The sequence below is a fragment of the Syngnathoides biaculeatus genome, chromosome 13 (genome assembly GCF_019802595.1).
Source record: "Syngnathoides biaculeatus isolate LvHL_M chromosome 13, ASM1980259v1, whole genome shotgun sequence".
Taxonomy (NCBI): Eukaryota; Metazoa; Chordata; class Actinopteri; order Syngnathiformes; family Syngnathidae; genus Syngnathoides; species Syngnathoides biaculeatus.
The window spans coordinates 24,948,059-24,963,832 of NC_084652.1; the positions used below are offsets into that span (position 1 = coordinate 24,948,059).

At 44.5% G+C, this 15,774-nt stretch overlaps 1 protein-coding gene across 2 annotated transcripts in view; it reads left to right on the forward strand.

The window, feature by feature from the left end:
* The window catches only part of dlgap1a (discs, large (Drosophila) homolog-associated protein 1a), a 162,054-nt gene that overhangs the window by 82,612 nt on the left and 63,668 nt on the right, over positions 1-15,774 (forward strand). For both annotated transcript variants that reach the window (XM_061838973.1, XM_061838974.1), the window contains exons 4-5: positions 1,400-1,614; positions 13,140-13,335. In XM_061838973.1, coding sequence (XP_061694957.1) covers positions 1,400-1,614; positions 13,140-13,335 — 411 coding nt within the window. The remainder of the gene's footprint in view (positions 1-1,399; positions 1,615-13,139; positions 13,336-15,774) is intronic.

Consider the following 15,774-nt stretch of genomic DNA (forward strand, 5'->3'; position numbering starts at 1 on the left):
GAAGCCAAGGAACTAAATACAAACACATCGACGAGACAACGAGGAACACCTGGACAAGACATGAGTTCCTGGAGGGAGCTGATTGGTTGACACAAGGGCGAGGGTTGACAAGAACAGGTGGACAAAATAACTATTGTTAAAAGAGCACACAAGACATGTGTCACCACCCATTGATATGGAGGGAGGACCCAAATGCAGGACTCGGAGATGCAGCGGTAACTCGGGAAAAACGTTTATTGTTCCAAGGTCGGGGATCAGGCAAGCAATCAGGTGCAGCAGCGGTAGTGAGGACGTCGGGCGTAGAGAGCAGGTCCACAGGCAGGCAGGAGTCGGTGTACGGGAGATCGATCAAAGAAAGCAGGAGTGTCAAAGGAGTCAGGCTTACGGGGTCAGTCGGAGAACAGGCGGAGGTCGGTACACACGGGTTCACAATCAGAGATACGGGAGTGCAGGAACGGGGCATGAGTTGCAACGATGTGGCGGAGGACCAGTCGTCCCCAGGGTCCTATATACGCTGGCAACAATCAGCCAGGATGAGGCACAGGTGTGCGCCTCCCAATCTGCGTGGCTGCGCGGGCAACCGGACAGCCAAGGCTGGACCGGCAGGACTAGGACAACATGAACAATATGGGACACAGGAGAACATGAAACATAACTAAACAATCTAAATCTAAAACACAGACCATGAGCTAAATGGGCAATTTAGAGTCTTCATGAATTCCAAATGCATGTATTTGGAATTAGGGAGGAATCCAGGCTACACCAAGAAAACCCATACAAATATGCGGTAACCAAATGCTCCACTCTGCTGCCCTTTTGTTGTTGAGGTTGCAATAATGAATATTATTATTACTATTATGGTAATTGCCAGATACTGTATAAAACAGTGTTTATGTTTTTAAGTCTGGCGAGCATGATGTTCTTTTTATACACCTTCTGATGCTCTTGCGTGTCTATAGCCAGTGCACTGGTGAACTAGGTTGACTCCTGGAAAGCAGATGTGTATATTAGCCTGGGAGAAATTTTAGACATCCTTTAGGCTTCCATGAGCTCACTTGCACAGGGGCACGCACGCTAGTGCAAACACACGCAAGCACACACATTCACACACATACACACACGCACACACAGTTTCCGTTCTGCTAATTAGCCAGCAAACGTTACCATAAGTGTTGAAGCTGAGTGTATTGATATGGGGGTATGTATAAGAGAAATACAGTATCTTATTTCTAACAAGTCTTCTTTTTCAACTTCTGTATTTTATATTGCTAATATTCACTCCATACCCTCTGTATTGTTAATGATCTATGCAACAGTAGAACTGTTTAGTGTGTCAGGTCGGGACCAGGAACCCAGACAGCAGGAATGGTAATTGTTCTTTGCCTGCACAAATTACCAGGTACCTCAGGATGAATGGAGCACTTTCTCTCCTTTGGGGAAGGAGGATGACATTCCTTGTCGAAGGATGAGGAGTGGCAGCTATGTGAAAGCCATGGCTGAAGATGACAGCGGCGACTCAGACGGGAGTCCTAAACCTTCCCCCAAGATACAGGCACGACGCGCCAGCTACTTGAAAGCCACTCAGCCATCGCTGACTGAGATGACCACTCTACAGTAAGATTTCCTAGTTTTACTTCTTATGAAAGTACGCATTGCACGAAATTCATCCTTGATTTTGCTGAAATCCATGAAAACTATTTAAAATGTTCAAACATTTTATGTTTTATTGTTTATGTATGTTTATGTTTTATGTAAGATATGAAACTATCTTTTCATTCATACAAACTATAATACGTTAATACCAGGTTTCATAAAGTGGTGTCCTAAGACTCAAACAAGCCGTCTTATTTATTTATTTATTTATTTATTTATTTATTTATTTATTTATTTATTTATTTATTTATTTATTTTAGTTTTCTGAAGAATTGTCATTTTGGACGTTGGAGTATTCCACTGAAAAGCTACAATATACAAAGTATGAGTTAATACTGCGTAATTATAGTGCAGTATGTATTCCTTTTTCCACACCAACTGTGCAGTGTGTTGATTTTTTCCTCAAAAGTTGTCATTTCTCACATTATCCCAAGACAGAGGGGTTGGTGATGAAAAAGGGGCATTTCAAAGGAATTTAGTCATTTACCAATCGTTAAAAAAAAAAAAAATATATATATATATATATATATATATATATATATATATATATATATATATATTCAGCAAAATTACATACAATTAACTTGTTAGTGAAATATGGACACTTAAGTCTGTCATGTACCAGCGGCACAGGGGCGGACCCAAATGCAGGACTCCAAGACGAGGACATGAAATTGAGAGGCTGGGAGCGCCGCGAGACAGACAAGCGGGATGCCCGACAGCGTGGGCAGCAACGCTGCGTCTTCCTTGCAAAACCACTTTCTAGTTTCTTTAACTTAATTACCACTTCGATTCAGGAAAACATTATTTTTTTCAGAAAGATCAGAAACCTATTATAGTGCCTGCCTTTATCTGACTTTGTCTCACTATGAGCAAACAAAAACAAGATTAGGCTTTGATGGCTCAGACACGCTGTAACTATGCGAAAGACCACAAAACACTTGAGTACTCACGCACTATAAACCAGTGTCCACACACAGTAACACAACACAACAAGCTGGCAAATGCCATTGACACATTCCAAACTAAAGGTCCACTGTCATGAAATGCATGATTTTTAGTACGTTATTAATGGAAAAAAACAGCAGCTGGTATGGACCCATCCGTTTTTTCACCACAGAACATGATTTTGATGTACAGTGAAGAAAATAAGTATTTGAACACCCTGCTATATTGCAGGTTCTCCCACTTAGAAATAATGAAGGGGTCTGAAATTTTCATCGTAGGTGCATGTCCACTGTGAGAAAGATAATCTAAAAAGAAAAATCCAGAAATCACAATGTATGATTTTTTAACGATTTATTTGTGTGATACAGCTGCAAATAAGTATTTGAACACCTGTCTATCAGCGAGAATTCCGACCCTCAAAGATCTGTTAGTCCGCCTTTAAAAGTCCACCTCCACTCCATGTATTATCCTGAATCAGATGCACCTTTGTGGGGTCGTTAGCTGTATAAAGACACCTGTCCACCGATTACAATCAGTAAGACTAAAACTTGTAACATGGCCAAGACTAAAGAGCTGTCCAAAGACACCAGAGACAAAATTGTACAACCCCACACGGCTGAAAAGGGCTACGGAGAAATTGCCAAGCAACTTGCTCAAAAAAGGTCCACTGTTGGAGGAATCATTAGAAAAAGGAAGAAGCTAAACATGACGGACAATGAAAATTGGCGTGGAGTCCCATGCAAGATATCACTTCGTGGGGTCTCATTGATCCTTAGAAAGGTGCGGAATCATCCCAGGATGACACGACAGGACTTGGTCAATGACCTGAAAAGAGCTGGGAGCACTGTTTCCATTGTTTTATAGAATTATTTGAATTAGCATGGAGAGCATTTTTTAATTGGTCTTGATACACACTCCCCAGAGTGTGATCTTCAGGAATGCCGCTGTTTGCTTTAAAACATGCAGTCATTCTGATTCTATATTCTTCAAATGTTTCATTGTCTTTTTGTTTTGCTCTTCCAATGGCAGTATAATTTGCTCTTTGTCTAAATCTAGCAGAAGTGGGTTCTATTAACCCTTTAACGTGATGATTAAGTTCCCTGCTGTGGTGAGAAAGTAATTTGTTCTTATGTTTTGGGTTCCAATCTCCTATGACACTGTGCCAATCTCCCTTCATTGCTGCCATTCAAATTTGTTGTAATTCCACACCATTTAAGTGGTAAGACTTTCTTAAGTCTTCCATTCCCTGGACGAATTCTGTTACATCAACTTTATGAGATGTGATACCTTCTATGGCCTTTTTTGCATCATCTTGAGTCCAGGTTCCATGTACCAAAATGGTGGGTAGTTGATCATCTTGAATATTCGGATTTGCCACTTCTATCATGGGATATTTTTCTTCAATGCTTTCTTTGGACTGATCTATTTTTGGCATGGGGGAGAAAGTCTTTCCCCATGTTTTTGACCATTCCATTTCTGCTCCTCCTGATCTAGTTACTTTTTTATTTGTTCCTCCATAGTGTGGCGGAGGTGAAGGGGGTAAAGGTGGATACAGCACTGGAAACCCCGGAGCAGTTGGTGATATAACTGTGGGGGTGGTGTGTGGGTGTGTAACTCCATCTCACTTCCTGTCTTACTCCTACTGGTCCTGTCTCATCATCTTCCTTTCTGTGAAATATCATTGATTGCTCTTTCTTATCATCTATCTTTGCCTGTTCCTGCTTTTCTATCCTTTTAATTTTCCCCTCTTTTCTTTTTATGGCTATTAACACCTAAAACTCTGTATCGTCATAGCCATCTTTACTCTTTTTTTTTTTTACATTTTTGTGTGTGGTTCTTATTTTATCCTGCAGATAAACCATTTTTTTGCGTATTGAGCAGGCCAGCATTGCCATATTTTGTTATCCACAAATTTTGATATTTTATTTTAGAAGGACATTGGCTTTCTACAAACTTCCAGTCCTTACATAATAATTTTTGTCTCAGATCCTCTGTGTCAACTATTTTGCTGGATGATTTTCCCATGATATAGTCAGTGGTTCACCTAAGGTGACTAAACTGACTTCCCCTGAACATGGTGAGAATTACATTCTTTTTTAGGTAATTCTCAAGCTTCTACCACAGGTGGCGGAGAATTCTTACCTCTGCATCCTCAAACAGTTATCACTCAATTTCCTGTTCAAATGAGGTAGCGACCTTCCACTCACACTTTTACACATGCACACGTTTCACGGAGCTCACGTACAAGACACACGTTGCCCTTTTCTCAGTTTTATAGACTAATAAATCTACTCGATAGGGACTAGTATTCTCGAGGTTTGGTTCTGACGCAGTCACCCAGACGCGCATTCACTCATTCCTCATGAGTGTGGGCGTTTCCTACTCACCAGAGATGTCTTCACTTCCTTCGGCTTCTCGTTAACCCTCAGCCTCCAGTCGCAAAGTCAAAGCCCATTCCCGGAAAGGGTCTCAAGTGCAGTGGCCACAGTCTTTGCCTGGACGTCAACTCGGCCCCTGGAAACCTCTGGTATCTTGAGATCTGGCTCAAAGGGCCAACTAAATGTCAGGTTCACCAAGTTGACATTCATTAAACAGGACAAAAAAAGGAAGCAAAGACAGCAGTTCAAGTCTCGCGAGGAGAGAGGAGAGGAACTGTCTCGTACAATTTGCCACTGCACTCTATGATTATCTTCTCCTCAGCACCTCTATTTATTTAGTTTTAAGATGCACCTTATTTACATGGGTATTACAAAAAGGAGACGGCAAGCAATACAGTTGGAAACAAAGTGTACATGTTTGTTCATGTGCATGTGTGGAAGATTGCTGAGTACATGTATGGTCATCATTTCTTTAACAGGCAGCAGTTCTAACAGTTCTGATGATGAGATGTTTTTGTTCTTGGTATCTCCTGCTCGACGGCTGCCACGTTATCTAGAGGAGAGCAGAGCATTTCTTTATTGGAAGCAGATGTATGATAAATATGATCACAATTATTCCTACAAACATTAACCCGAGAGAACACAAAACATCCAAATCCTCCTTTAAAATTTTATGTAGTAACTAAATTAATCTATAAGCATCAAAGGAACACAAAAACATCACATTTAATTACACTTGGTCATATGTGACCCTATGCGTTCTCTAGGGTTACGCATCGTATACAATGAGGGTAGTGATTAACAATAAGAAGTTGGGCGAGTGGAAAGGCCAACATAAACTTGCTTTTCGTCCTAGTATTCCTTAGCTTAGCTTGCTAACAGCTCGCTAATCAGTTCGTGGATGTTGAAGAAAGATCGACCGTGAGTAACTTCATAACTTATACAACGAGGGCCGTGAGGATTAGGGAAATCTAGTCTTATCTTAGTACCAAATTGCTGCCATATCGTTCGCATTGAAGCTGCTCGCCCCATGTTAACCTAGCGCGCTAAAGTTTTGCCTATGTATAGAACGAGGACCAAACATCAATATTTGACTCAACCTTGAACTACTATTGGGGGCCATTGCGGTTTGAAGCCCCTCCAACCACGTATCCTTTAAATCTCCATATCCTTTATATTTTTAACACAGGTAGTATGTGATTTGTGTACCTTATGTGCTGACTGTGTTTATTGTGATTGCCTTCATTTGACCTTAACTTTAACATAGAGTAGGTAGTATATAAATTGTGTATATTTTGTGCTGACTTTGTTCATTTGATAGCTCCCTTTTTGTTATCTGCAGCCCGTTGGGCATCACATTATTGTGCTGCCTGTCGGCCGGTCCCAAGCCCGGATAAATGCAGAGGGTTGCGTCAGGAAGGGCATCTTGTGTAAAACTGTGCCAAACAAATATGCGCGTTCATCATATGAATTATACAACAGTTAGGTCGTGGCTCGGGCTTACTACACCCGCACCCAGAAATGTGACCTTGAGTAGAGAGAGAAATTCTGGAAGGAACTAGACGAAGAAGTCCTGAGCATCCCAGAGAGAGAGAGGGTTGTGATTGGTGCAGATTTCAATGGACATGTGGGCGAAGGAAACAGAGGCGATGAAGAAGTGATGGTAAGTACGCCATTCAGCAAAGGAACTTTGAGGGCAGCTGTTGGTGGACCTCGCAAAAAGGATGGAATTTGCAGTGGTGAACACTTACTTCCAGAAGAGAATGGAACATATAGTGACTTACACAAGCGGAGGTAGAAGCATGCAGGTGTATTATATTTTGTGCAGACGGTGTAATCTGAAGGAGGTTCATCAAGGTTGTGGTGGGGGAGAGTGTAGCTCGACAGCATAGGATGGTGGTGTGTAGGATGACTCTGGTAGTGGGTAGGAAGACTAAGAAGACAAAGGTAGAGTAGAGAATCGGGTGATGGAATTTGAGAAAGGAAGAATGTTGTGTGGCCTTCTGGAAAGAAGTAAGACAGGCTTTAGATGGACAGGAAGAGCTCCCAGAAGACTGGAATACTACTGCCAATGTCTTCAGAGAGGCAGGCAGGAGAGTACTTGGGGTGTCCTCTGATAGGAAAGGGGAGAAGGAGACTTTGTGGTGGAACCCCAAAATACAAGAAGTCATCCAAGGTAAGAGATTAGCGAAGAAGAAGTGGGACAAGGAGAGGACTGAGGAGAGGCTTAAGAAATACATTGAGATGTGTCGTAGGGCAAAGGTAGAAGTGGCGAAGGCTAAACAAGAGGCATATGACGACATGTACTGCAGGTTAGATAGGAAAGAAGGAGAAAAGGAGCTCTACAGGTTGGCCAAACAGAGGGATAGAGATGGGAAGGACGTGCAGGAAGTAAAGGTGATTAAGGATAGCGATGGAAATATGTTGACTGGTGCCAGTAGTGTACTAAGTAGATGGAAATAGTACTTTGAGAAGTTAATGAATGAAGAAAAAGGGAGAGAAGGTAGAATAGAAGAGGCAAGTGTGAATGACCTGGAAGTGGCTTTGATTAGTAAGGGAGAAGTTAGAAAGGCATTGAACAGAATGAAAAATGGAAAGACAGTTGGTCCCGATGACATACCAGTGGAGGTATAGAAGCAATTTGGTGAGGTGGCTATGGAGTTTTTGACCAACTTATTCAATAGAACACGAGTGGGAGAGAAGATGCCAGAAGAATGGGGAAAAGTGTGCTGGTCCCCATTTTTAAAAACAAAGGTGATGTTCAGAACTGTGGAAACTACAGAGGAATAAAGAAGATGAACCACACAATGAAGTTATGGGAAAGAGTAGTGGAGGCTAGACTCAGGACAGAAGTAAATACCTGCGAGCAACAGTTGTCATGCTCCTGGCATCCTCCCCAGGCTGGGTGTGGTCAGCCAATTAGTCGACACACACCTGCACCCTATTTCGGCTGATTACACCCAGTACTTATAGGACACAGGGGACAACTAGTCCTCCGCCAGATCGTTGATTCCCATGCCTCGTTCCCGCAATTCCGTATACCTGACCTACCATGTACCGACCCTCGCCTGTTCCCTGACCATCCTAGTAAGCCTACATCTTCTGATACTGCTGCTTTTCCTGACTGACTCGCTGATTATTGACCATGGACTGAATAAAGGCTTTCTGTACACTACCTGCTTGCCTCTGGAGTCGTGCATTTGGGTGTGCCCTCGAGGCTCGTTCATGACAGAACGATCTGGCCACAACATGGACCCAGCCGACTCCGAACTCATCCACCGATCGTTATAGTTCCAGAGCAGACACCTGGTTGACCAGGAGGCTGCTCTCCAGGTAACAAATCAACGTCTCCATGAGATCTGTGCCCAAGCTAGCGCGGCTGCTACGCCGACGATGGTCACTCCGCCTGTCGCTCCGAGTATACCCGTTCCGCCTGTTACGGAGCTCTCCCATGCCAGCTTGACTCCGCTCTACCTACCGGAACGTTTCTCAGGCGACTCAGGCGACGTCAAGCCCTTCCTTGCGCAGTGCGACCTCCATTTCGAACTGCAGGCGTCCGCTTTCCCCACAGACTGCTCCCGGATTGCCTTCATCATTTCCCACATGACGGGGAGAGCGGAGGCGTGGGCCACTGCAGAGTAGAGTCGCGACTCGGAGATCTGCCGTTCATGGACGACGTTCGTCTGCGCGCTCAGCCAAGTATTCCAGTACGCGGCTCCGGAACGCAAGGCGGCGGTCTCACTCATGACAACTCGCCGAGGCCGTCGCCGCATGTCAGACTACGCTATCGAATTCCGGATCCGGGCCGCCGAGAGTTGGTGGAACGAGGAGGCTCTCTATGACGCCTTATACCAGGGACTTTCCCCACAGATGCGTGGCCACCTCATTGCCGTGGATCTTCCGCCTTTGCTGGATGCTCTCATCGCACTGGCCCTCAAGGTGGATCAGCGCTTGGCCGTGCAGGGGCAGATGGACGGGATGACCGAGGAGGAGACGGAGAGGCTCAGCTCAGTCGCTTACCAGCCGCCCACGCTGCTTACTACGTCGGAACCCATGCAACGGGTCGGCAGCTCAGCGGAGGAGCGCTTACGCCGCCGACAAGAAGGGAGTTGTTTCTACTGTGGGCGTCTTGGACACTTAATCTCCCACTGCCCGGTTCGACCGAAGCGCTCCAACCTTAAGATCTCTACGCCGGTGAGTGTGCGCTATACTGTCGCTGAGTCAGGGCGGTCGTTTTTGCACCTCACCGTAGGAACGGACGCTCACTCGTGCTTAGTGACCGCGTTCATTGACTCCGGTTCAGACGCTAACTTTATTAATCCCCATGTGGTCGAAGCGTTGCATGCGGCAACCTTCCCCACACAGCGTCTTCGTATTGCTTACGCCGCCAACGGCACATTCCTCTGCCGGGTTACACACCGCACACAAACCTTACGAATGGACTTTCCAGACATGCACACAGAGTGCATTAGTTTCCACGTTTTTAACTCTAGCAGCAGTGATATAATCCTGGGGAGCCCGTGGCTCAAGAGACACAACCCCCACATAGACTGGGTCATGGGTCGGATAATGGCAAGGGGTGAGGATTGTCACAAGCAGTGTCTCGCTGCTGAGGACCGAGGGATTCAAGTTGCTGAACTGAGTACCACCTCCGAATTGGCCACAGTGCCCTCTTGTTACCATGATTTAAAGGAGTTTTTTTCCGAGTCCAAGGCAAAGTCTCTGCCGCCGCATCGGCCTTATGACTGTGCTATCGAACTCCTCCCAGGCACCTCACCTCCCAGAGGGAGACTGTTCTCTTTGACAGGACCGGAGCACCAGGCAATGAGGAATTACGTCGAGGAGTCTCTGGCAACCGGACTCATTCGCCCATCCTCCTCACCAGCCGGTGCAGGGTTTTTTTTTTCGTTAAGAAGAAGGACTCCACTTTACGACCCTGCATCGACAACCGAGGCTTGAATGACATCACGGTCAAGAACAGGTACCCCTTGCCCTTAATCGCTACAGCATTTGAACTCCTTCAAGGTGCCCGGATCTTCACCAAACTGGACTTGCGCAGCACATATCATCTGGTGCGGATCCGGGAGGGCAACGAATGGAAGACGGCTTTCAACACTCCCACGGTGCATTACGAGTATCTGGTGATGATGCCCTTTGGCCTGACAAATGCCCCGGCCGTCTTCCAAAACTTTATTAATGACGTGCTTCGGGAGTTCTTGAACAAAAACGTATTTGTATACCTTGACTACATTCTCATCTTCTCAGCAGACTTGACCTCCCATATCCGACAGGTCAGAGAGGTGCTCCAGCGTCCCTTGCAGCACCAACTGTTCGTTAAATGGGAAAAGTGCGAGTTCCACCGAGCAACCGTGGCCTTTCTGGGCTTCATCCTAGCAGAAGGGGAGATACAGATGGATCCCGGGAAGATCGATGCGGTGCTTCGGTGGCCCACCCCCGCCAGCAGGAGGGACGTGCAGAGGTTCATTGGCTTCGCAAATTTCTACAGAAAAAGTTCATTCGGAACTTCAGCACCATGGCCGCCCCTCTGCATGCTCTCACCTATCCGCAAAACGTTTTTGAATGGTCCCGGACCTGCCAGGAGGCCTTCAATAAACTTAAGGCAAGTTTCACCACCACACCCATCCTCATTATCCCGGATCCGGATCGCCAGTTCATGGTGGAGGTGGACACGTCGGACTCGGGAATTGGAGCCATCTTGTCGCAGCGGAGTCCCAAAGATGGAAGGATCCACGTTCCTGTCTAGGAAGCTAACCCCGGCAGAGAGAAACTACGACGTAGGGGATCGCGAACTGCTGGCGGTCAAGACGGCTATGGAGGAGTGGCGGAACTGGCTGGAGGGCTCACAAGTACCATTCGTGGTCCTCACCGACCACAAAAATCTAGAGTACCTGAGGACCGCGAAGCGGTTGAACGCCCACCAGGCCAGGTGGGCTCTCTTCTTCACCCGCTTCCTTCACTCTGTCCTTCCGCCCAGGTTCCAAGAACGGCAAGCCGGACGCCCTCTCACGGATCCATGAGGGGGAGCGCACGGAGTAAATAGCAGCTCCTATCCTGCCAGAGGCGTGCTTTGAGTCCGGCTTCACCTGGGCGGTCGAGTTGCGGGTGAAGGAGGCCCTGGGAGAGACACCGCCACCCGCAGATTGTCTGTCCGATCGCCTGTTCGTCGTTCCATCACTTCGGGGAGATGTCAACTGGGCCCATTCGAACGGTCTGCCACCTGGGTATGACAAAAACTAGTTCTGTGGTCCAACAGAGATTCTGGTGGCCCAACCTCAGCAAAGACGTGAAGGATTTTGTCAATGCCTGCCCGGTGTGTGCGGCCAATAAGACGTCCCGTTTATGACCAATGGGTGAGTTGCGGCCTCTGTCCATCCCTTTCGCCCGTGGTCACACATCGCGTTGGACTTCGTCACCGGCCTACCGCCCTCTCAGGGAAACACAGTTGTGTCTGTAGTGGACCGATTCTCCAAGATGGTTCACTTCATGCCACTTCCAAAGATTCTGTCGGCCAAGCAGACAGCCCAGCTGGTTTTGGATGAGGTCGTCCGCTACCACGGGTTCCCCCGGGACATCGTCTCGGACAGAGGTTCGCAATTCAGCGCCCGCTTCTGGAAGGAATTCTGCACCCTCATCGGCACTTCGGCTAGTCTATCTTCGGGCCATCATCCGGAGTCTAAGGGCCAAACAGAGAGGGTAAATCAGGAATTAGAGACAGTACTTCGATGCTTCGCTTCTACGGACATGAGCACGTGGAGCCAGCACCTCAAATGGGTTGAGTACGCCCACAACTCCCTACCCTCCACCTCAACAGGTATGGCTCCACTCAACGTTGGGCACAGCTATCTTCCCTCTCTGTTTCCCTCCTTGGCCACAGACTCACCGGTGCCGTCGGCCCTGGCAGTAGTACGGCGCTGCAAACGGACCTGGGAGGCAGCCCGGAGAACGCTGCTGCACACGGGCAACATCTACAAGTCCGGAGCGGACCGCAAGAGGAGAGCCGCACCAGAACTCAGGGTGGGGCAGCGAGTGGGCCTCTCCACCAAGAATCTCCCGCTGCGGATGGAATCCCGCAAACTTGCTCCCAGGTTCGTTGGTCCGTTCCCAATCACCAAAATCATTAACCCGGTCGCCGTATCACTCAGACTGCCCAGGTCCATGAGGGTGCACCCTACGTTCCACGTCGGCAGACTACGCCCAGATTGTCCTTCGCCTAAACCATCGCCTTTATACTCTGGATTTTATGGACAAACGTTTTCCTCTCCATAAGTGCTCTCTGAAGAAAAAAACATACATTTAAATCATTCAACGTCCAAGAAACACAAAAATCCCAATTACTTGGGTGACCATTTTGAAATTTACCAAGGTTCAATAGGTATAGGTAAAGATGTCCACATAAATTTTGGGGTGAAGATTGGTCACAGTTTTCTGTAATTAAGTGGCATTGAGGTTTTTTATGTTAAAACACTGTTCCGTCCCCTGGTAGGATGCAACAATTTTTTTCGTTAAACGTAAAGTAGTATGGGAGGGAAATTCATGTTAAAACATTTATATGAACAATCAGAATCAGAACAATCTTTATTATCAAGTATGTCAAAAACACAAGGAATTTGTCTCCGGTAGTTCTAGGTGCTCTTGTATGACAACAGAGAGTTAACAGTTTTTCACTGACATCCCTACTGATGTCAAGTTGCCTTATTAACCGTGGCAATAATCGGCATGTGCAAAGTGTGCAATCACCCAAGTCGGTATGGGTGGAGGGACAAAGGCACTGGGCCAGGGGTGTTTGATATGGGCAATCTTAATGTCACCCATTAGTCCACATTAATGATTGGATTTTATAATGTAAATATGTACCACCTGCTGAATTTGGAGAATTGTTTGGTGGTTTGGAAAATTTACGATCAACAGTCTTCGGATGGCGATCAACATGGGGGGCATCATAGAAAGTGCCATTCAAGCCAGCAAAACTACTACTTAATGCAGTCTCGCCTGTGTATTAGGTTTTCAATTAGAGGTAAAACAGATAAAGTTAAATAAAGATATTATTGCCGAGTTTATCTAACCTGACACTGGTTGAACAACATCTTTGATTATTTTTTGTGTGTCACAAACTAACCACTGATGCTGTCTCTCACACAGGATTTCATCAGAACATTCCCCAAAGCTACAGATCAGGAGCCACAGCTACCTGCGTGCGGTGAGTGAGGTTTCAATCAATAGAAGCCTGGACACCCTGGACCCCAAAACCCTTCTCGACCCCAAATCGTTGCTCTCCTCACCCCAATACCGCTCACGCAATGAAAGCTACATGAGGGCCATGAGCACCATCAGTCAGGTTAGTTGTCAGATATTGCTGAACAATATATCTCCAAGTTATTTTGTAATATACACAGTGCTTAGGATTAGGAACAGCTTTTCCCACAATTGCCTTATATTTACACCTTTGGTAATCACCCATTTTTTATGGTTAACATATGAGTTCATATCTCTCTTTATATGATTTCTGTATTTATTTGCTCTATGTTGTCTGTCTGTCTAGATTAATTGGGTTTTTCTCAACCTCCGGTGAAATTTTCAGGTCCATGGCAACTTTGAAAATATATTTAGAGAGGAAAAATTATGATGTGTTAAATAGTTATTTCAGCCACTGCATTTTAATTTTGATAATTACAGCTGACAGCAGACAAAAAAAAAATCACTGTATCTAGAAACTAAAATATTATGTAACAAACTCAAGAAACAATGGACTTATTGGAACAATTTTTTAATGTAGAAAGGCAGAAATTTGCCCCCTGGAAAGGATTCTCCCAAGTTTATAATGAATCTACTATACTGTATATAATGTATTAGTACTGAAATGGATTTCTAAAATATCCTAATTTATTGAGATGTACCTCTAAGCCTTCATTTGCACCACCGTCAACCTTACCTTGAACCTGTACTTGTATGACTCTCTGCATCTATCCTCAATAACCATTACCTAACTGCACCTACTACTGCTTCTATTCACTGTTAACTTTTATAATCGCTAGCTGGTGGGGTAATGGCTCCATTTCAGTGAGCTAAAAATAAAATCGTTTTTTAACACCTTGGCACAATTGGGTTTTGTAATGCACAAGTGGTCCATTCAATTACAATCCTCTTTCAATTGACATTATTTTGAAAATGAAGACAGTTCATTGTAACCTAAAGAATGATTGATGGGTTGTTGCAGTACACATGCTTTCGTACATGTTTTCTGTGAAATAGAATTCTGTTTCACTGGTAGGCAGACCAACAAAAAGTCAGTGAGTTCCTTTTAATCCTTCCAGTATTACTTCTTGCCAAAATCATAACGCTTCATTACAAATAACTGGCATTGGCAAGATTTCACTCCGTCAAGTAAAATCTTGCCAGTGATGGTCTTCACATAGAAGGTAAGTACAATGCATTTGAACTTTTTTTAATCCAAACTCTTGTTATCAGTGTCCCATCTCATGGCATTACAATAATATAATAGAAACAGAGATTGGATTTTTTAAAACGATATTTAAAATACCCCACCCTGAGCTGTAGGACCTGCTGTTAAATAGAGGTCCTTTCATTTCTGTTGATCATCTTTGGGGTTTCATGTTTTAGGTAGAATATATTCAATTAAGTTGATTCGGTTACAACTTGGGGGAGACAGATGGTCCATACAATCAACCCAAAATGCTTTATCAAAGTTAATCAAGCCAATGAAAGAAAATAATCAATGAAACCAAATTTAAAAAATAATCTAAATTTAGGGTTCAATGAAATATCTACTAAGTGTAAGTAAATTATCATTAATGTCAGTGTTGAGATGTGCTATCCTAATACAGAGCAAGCAGAACATGACCAAACCAAGGACCAAATGAGTGAAATGACAGCAGATTGTGACCTGTCAAAAGACAGAGTGGGAAAAGAAAAGATTGTGTTCCCTTTGTTCTCCACACTTCAGAAACTAGTTCATTAAGATATTTTGCATTAAATCCACATCAAAGGACTGTCTATCAAATATTAAGTATTAATAGTCCACGGCAGTGCATCAGCCACTACACTATTCATATCTTTAATATTTGTAATGTCTTGAGTTTAGGACTAAAGGAGAGAACCCATCCCATCAGGTTGTTTTGGTTAATATAAATGACACCATTAGCACTCATTTACATCCCAAAATGCTCAAAAGCTCAGATCCAACCCAATGGCTCCTTCTTGATAACAGAATAGTTGAGATGGTAATGATTTGTTTTTTTTCTGAGAAAAATAATTTAGACGTACAGGAAAAAAGGGGTTTAAATCAGAGTTGGTGGAACCAGGGGGACACCGTACCAAAAGACCCCCTCCCCACCCACACCATTATATGACATACCTTTCATCCTTTGATCTCCCTTTTTGCTCCTTTTGTCGCAAATGTTTTTCCTTATACCCCTATTTATTGCACTCTGTGGTGCCTGTTTAAGCAAACAGGTTATTTTAGTTATCAGTAGCATAATTTTATGTAGCAACCCATCAAAGTAATATGACATGCATTTAATTTGTGAGCACGATTGCTCTCTTTGTTGGAAGTGCCCCCCACACAACTTTTTCCATCACCTCTGGTCTGAATACTGAATGAATGCAATGAACAGTACATCACTATGGTATAATTACTATGCAATTTACTTGACAATGTTGAACATTTAACTTTTATTCCGCTGTGCATTTTAGACAAATTGCGGTAGTATGTCACTATTGTATAATTAGCATGCAATTTACTTTAGAATATTGATAA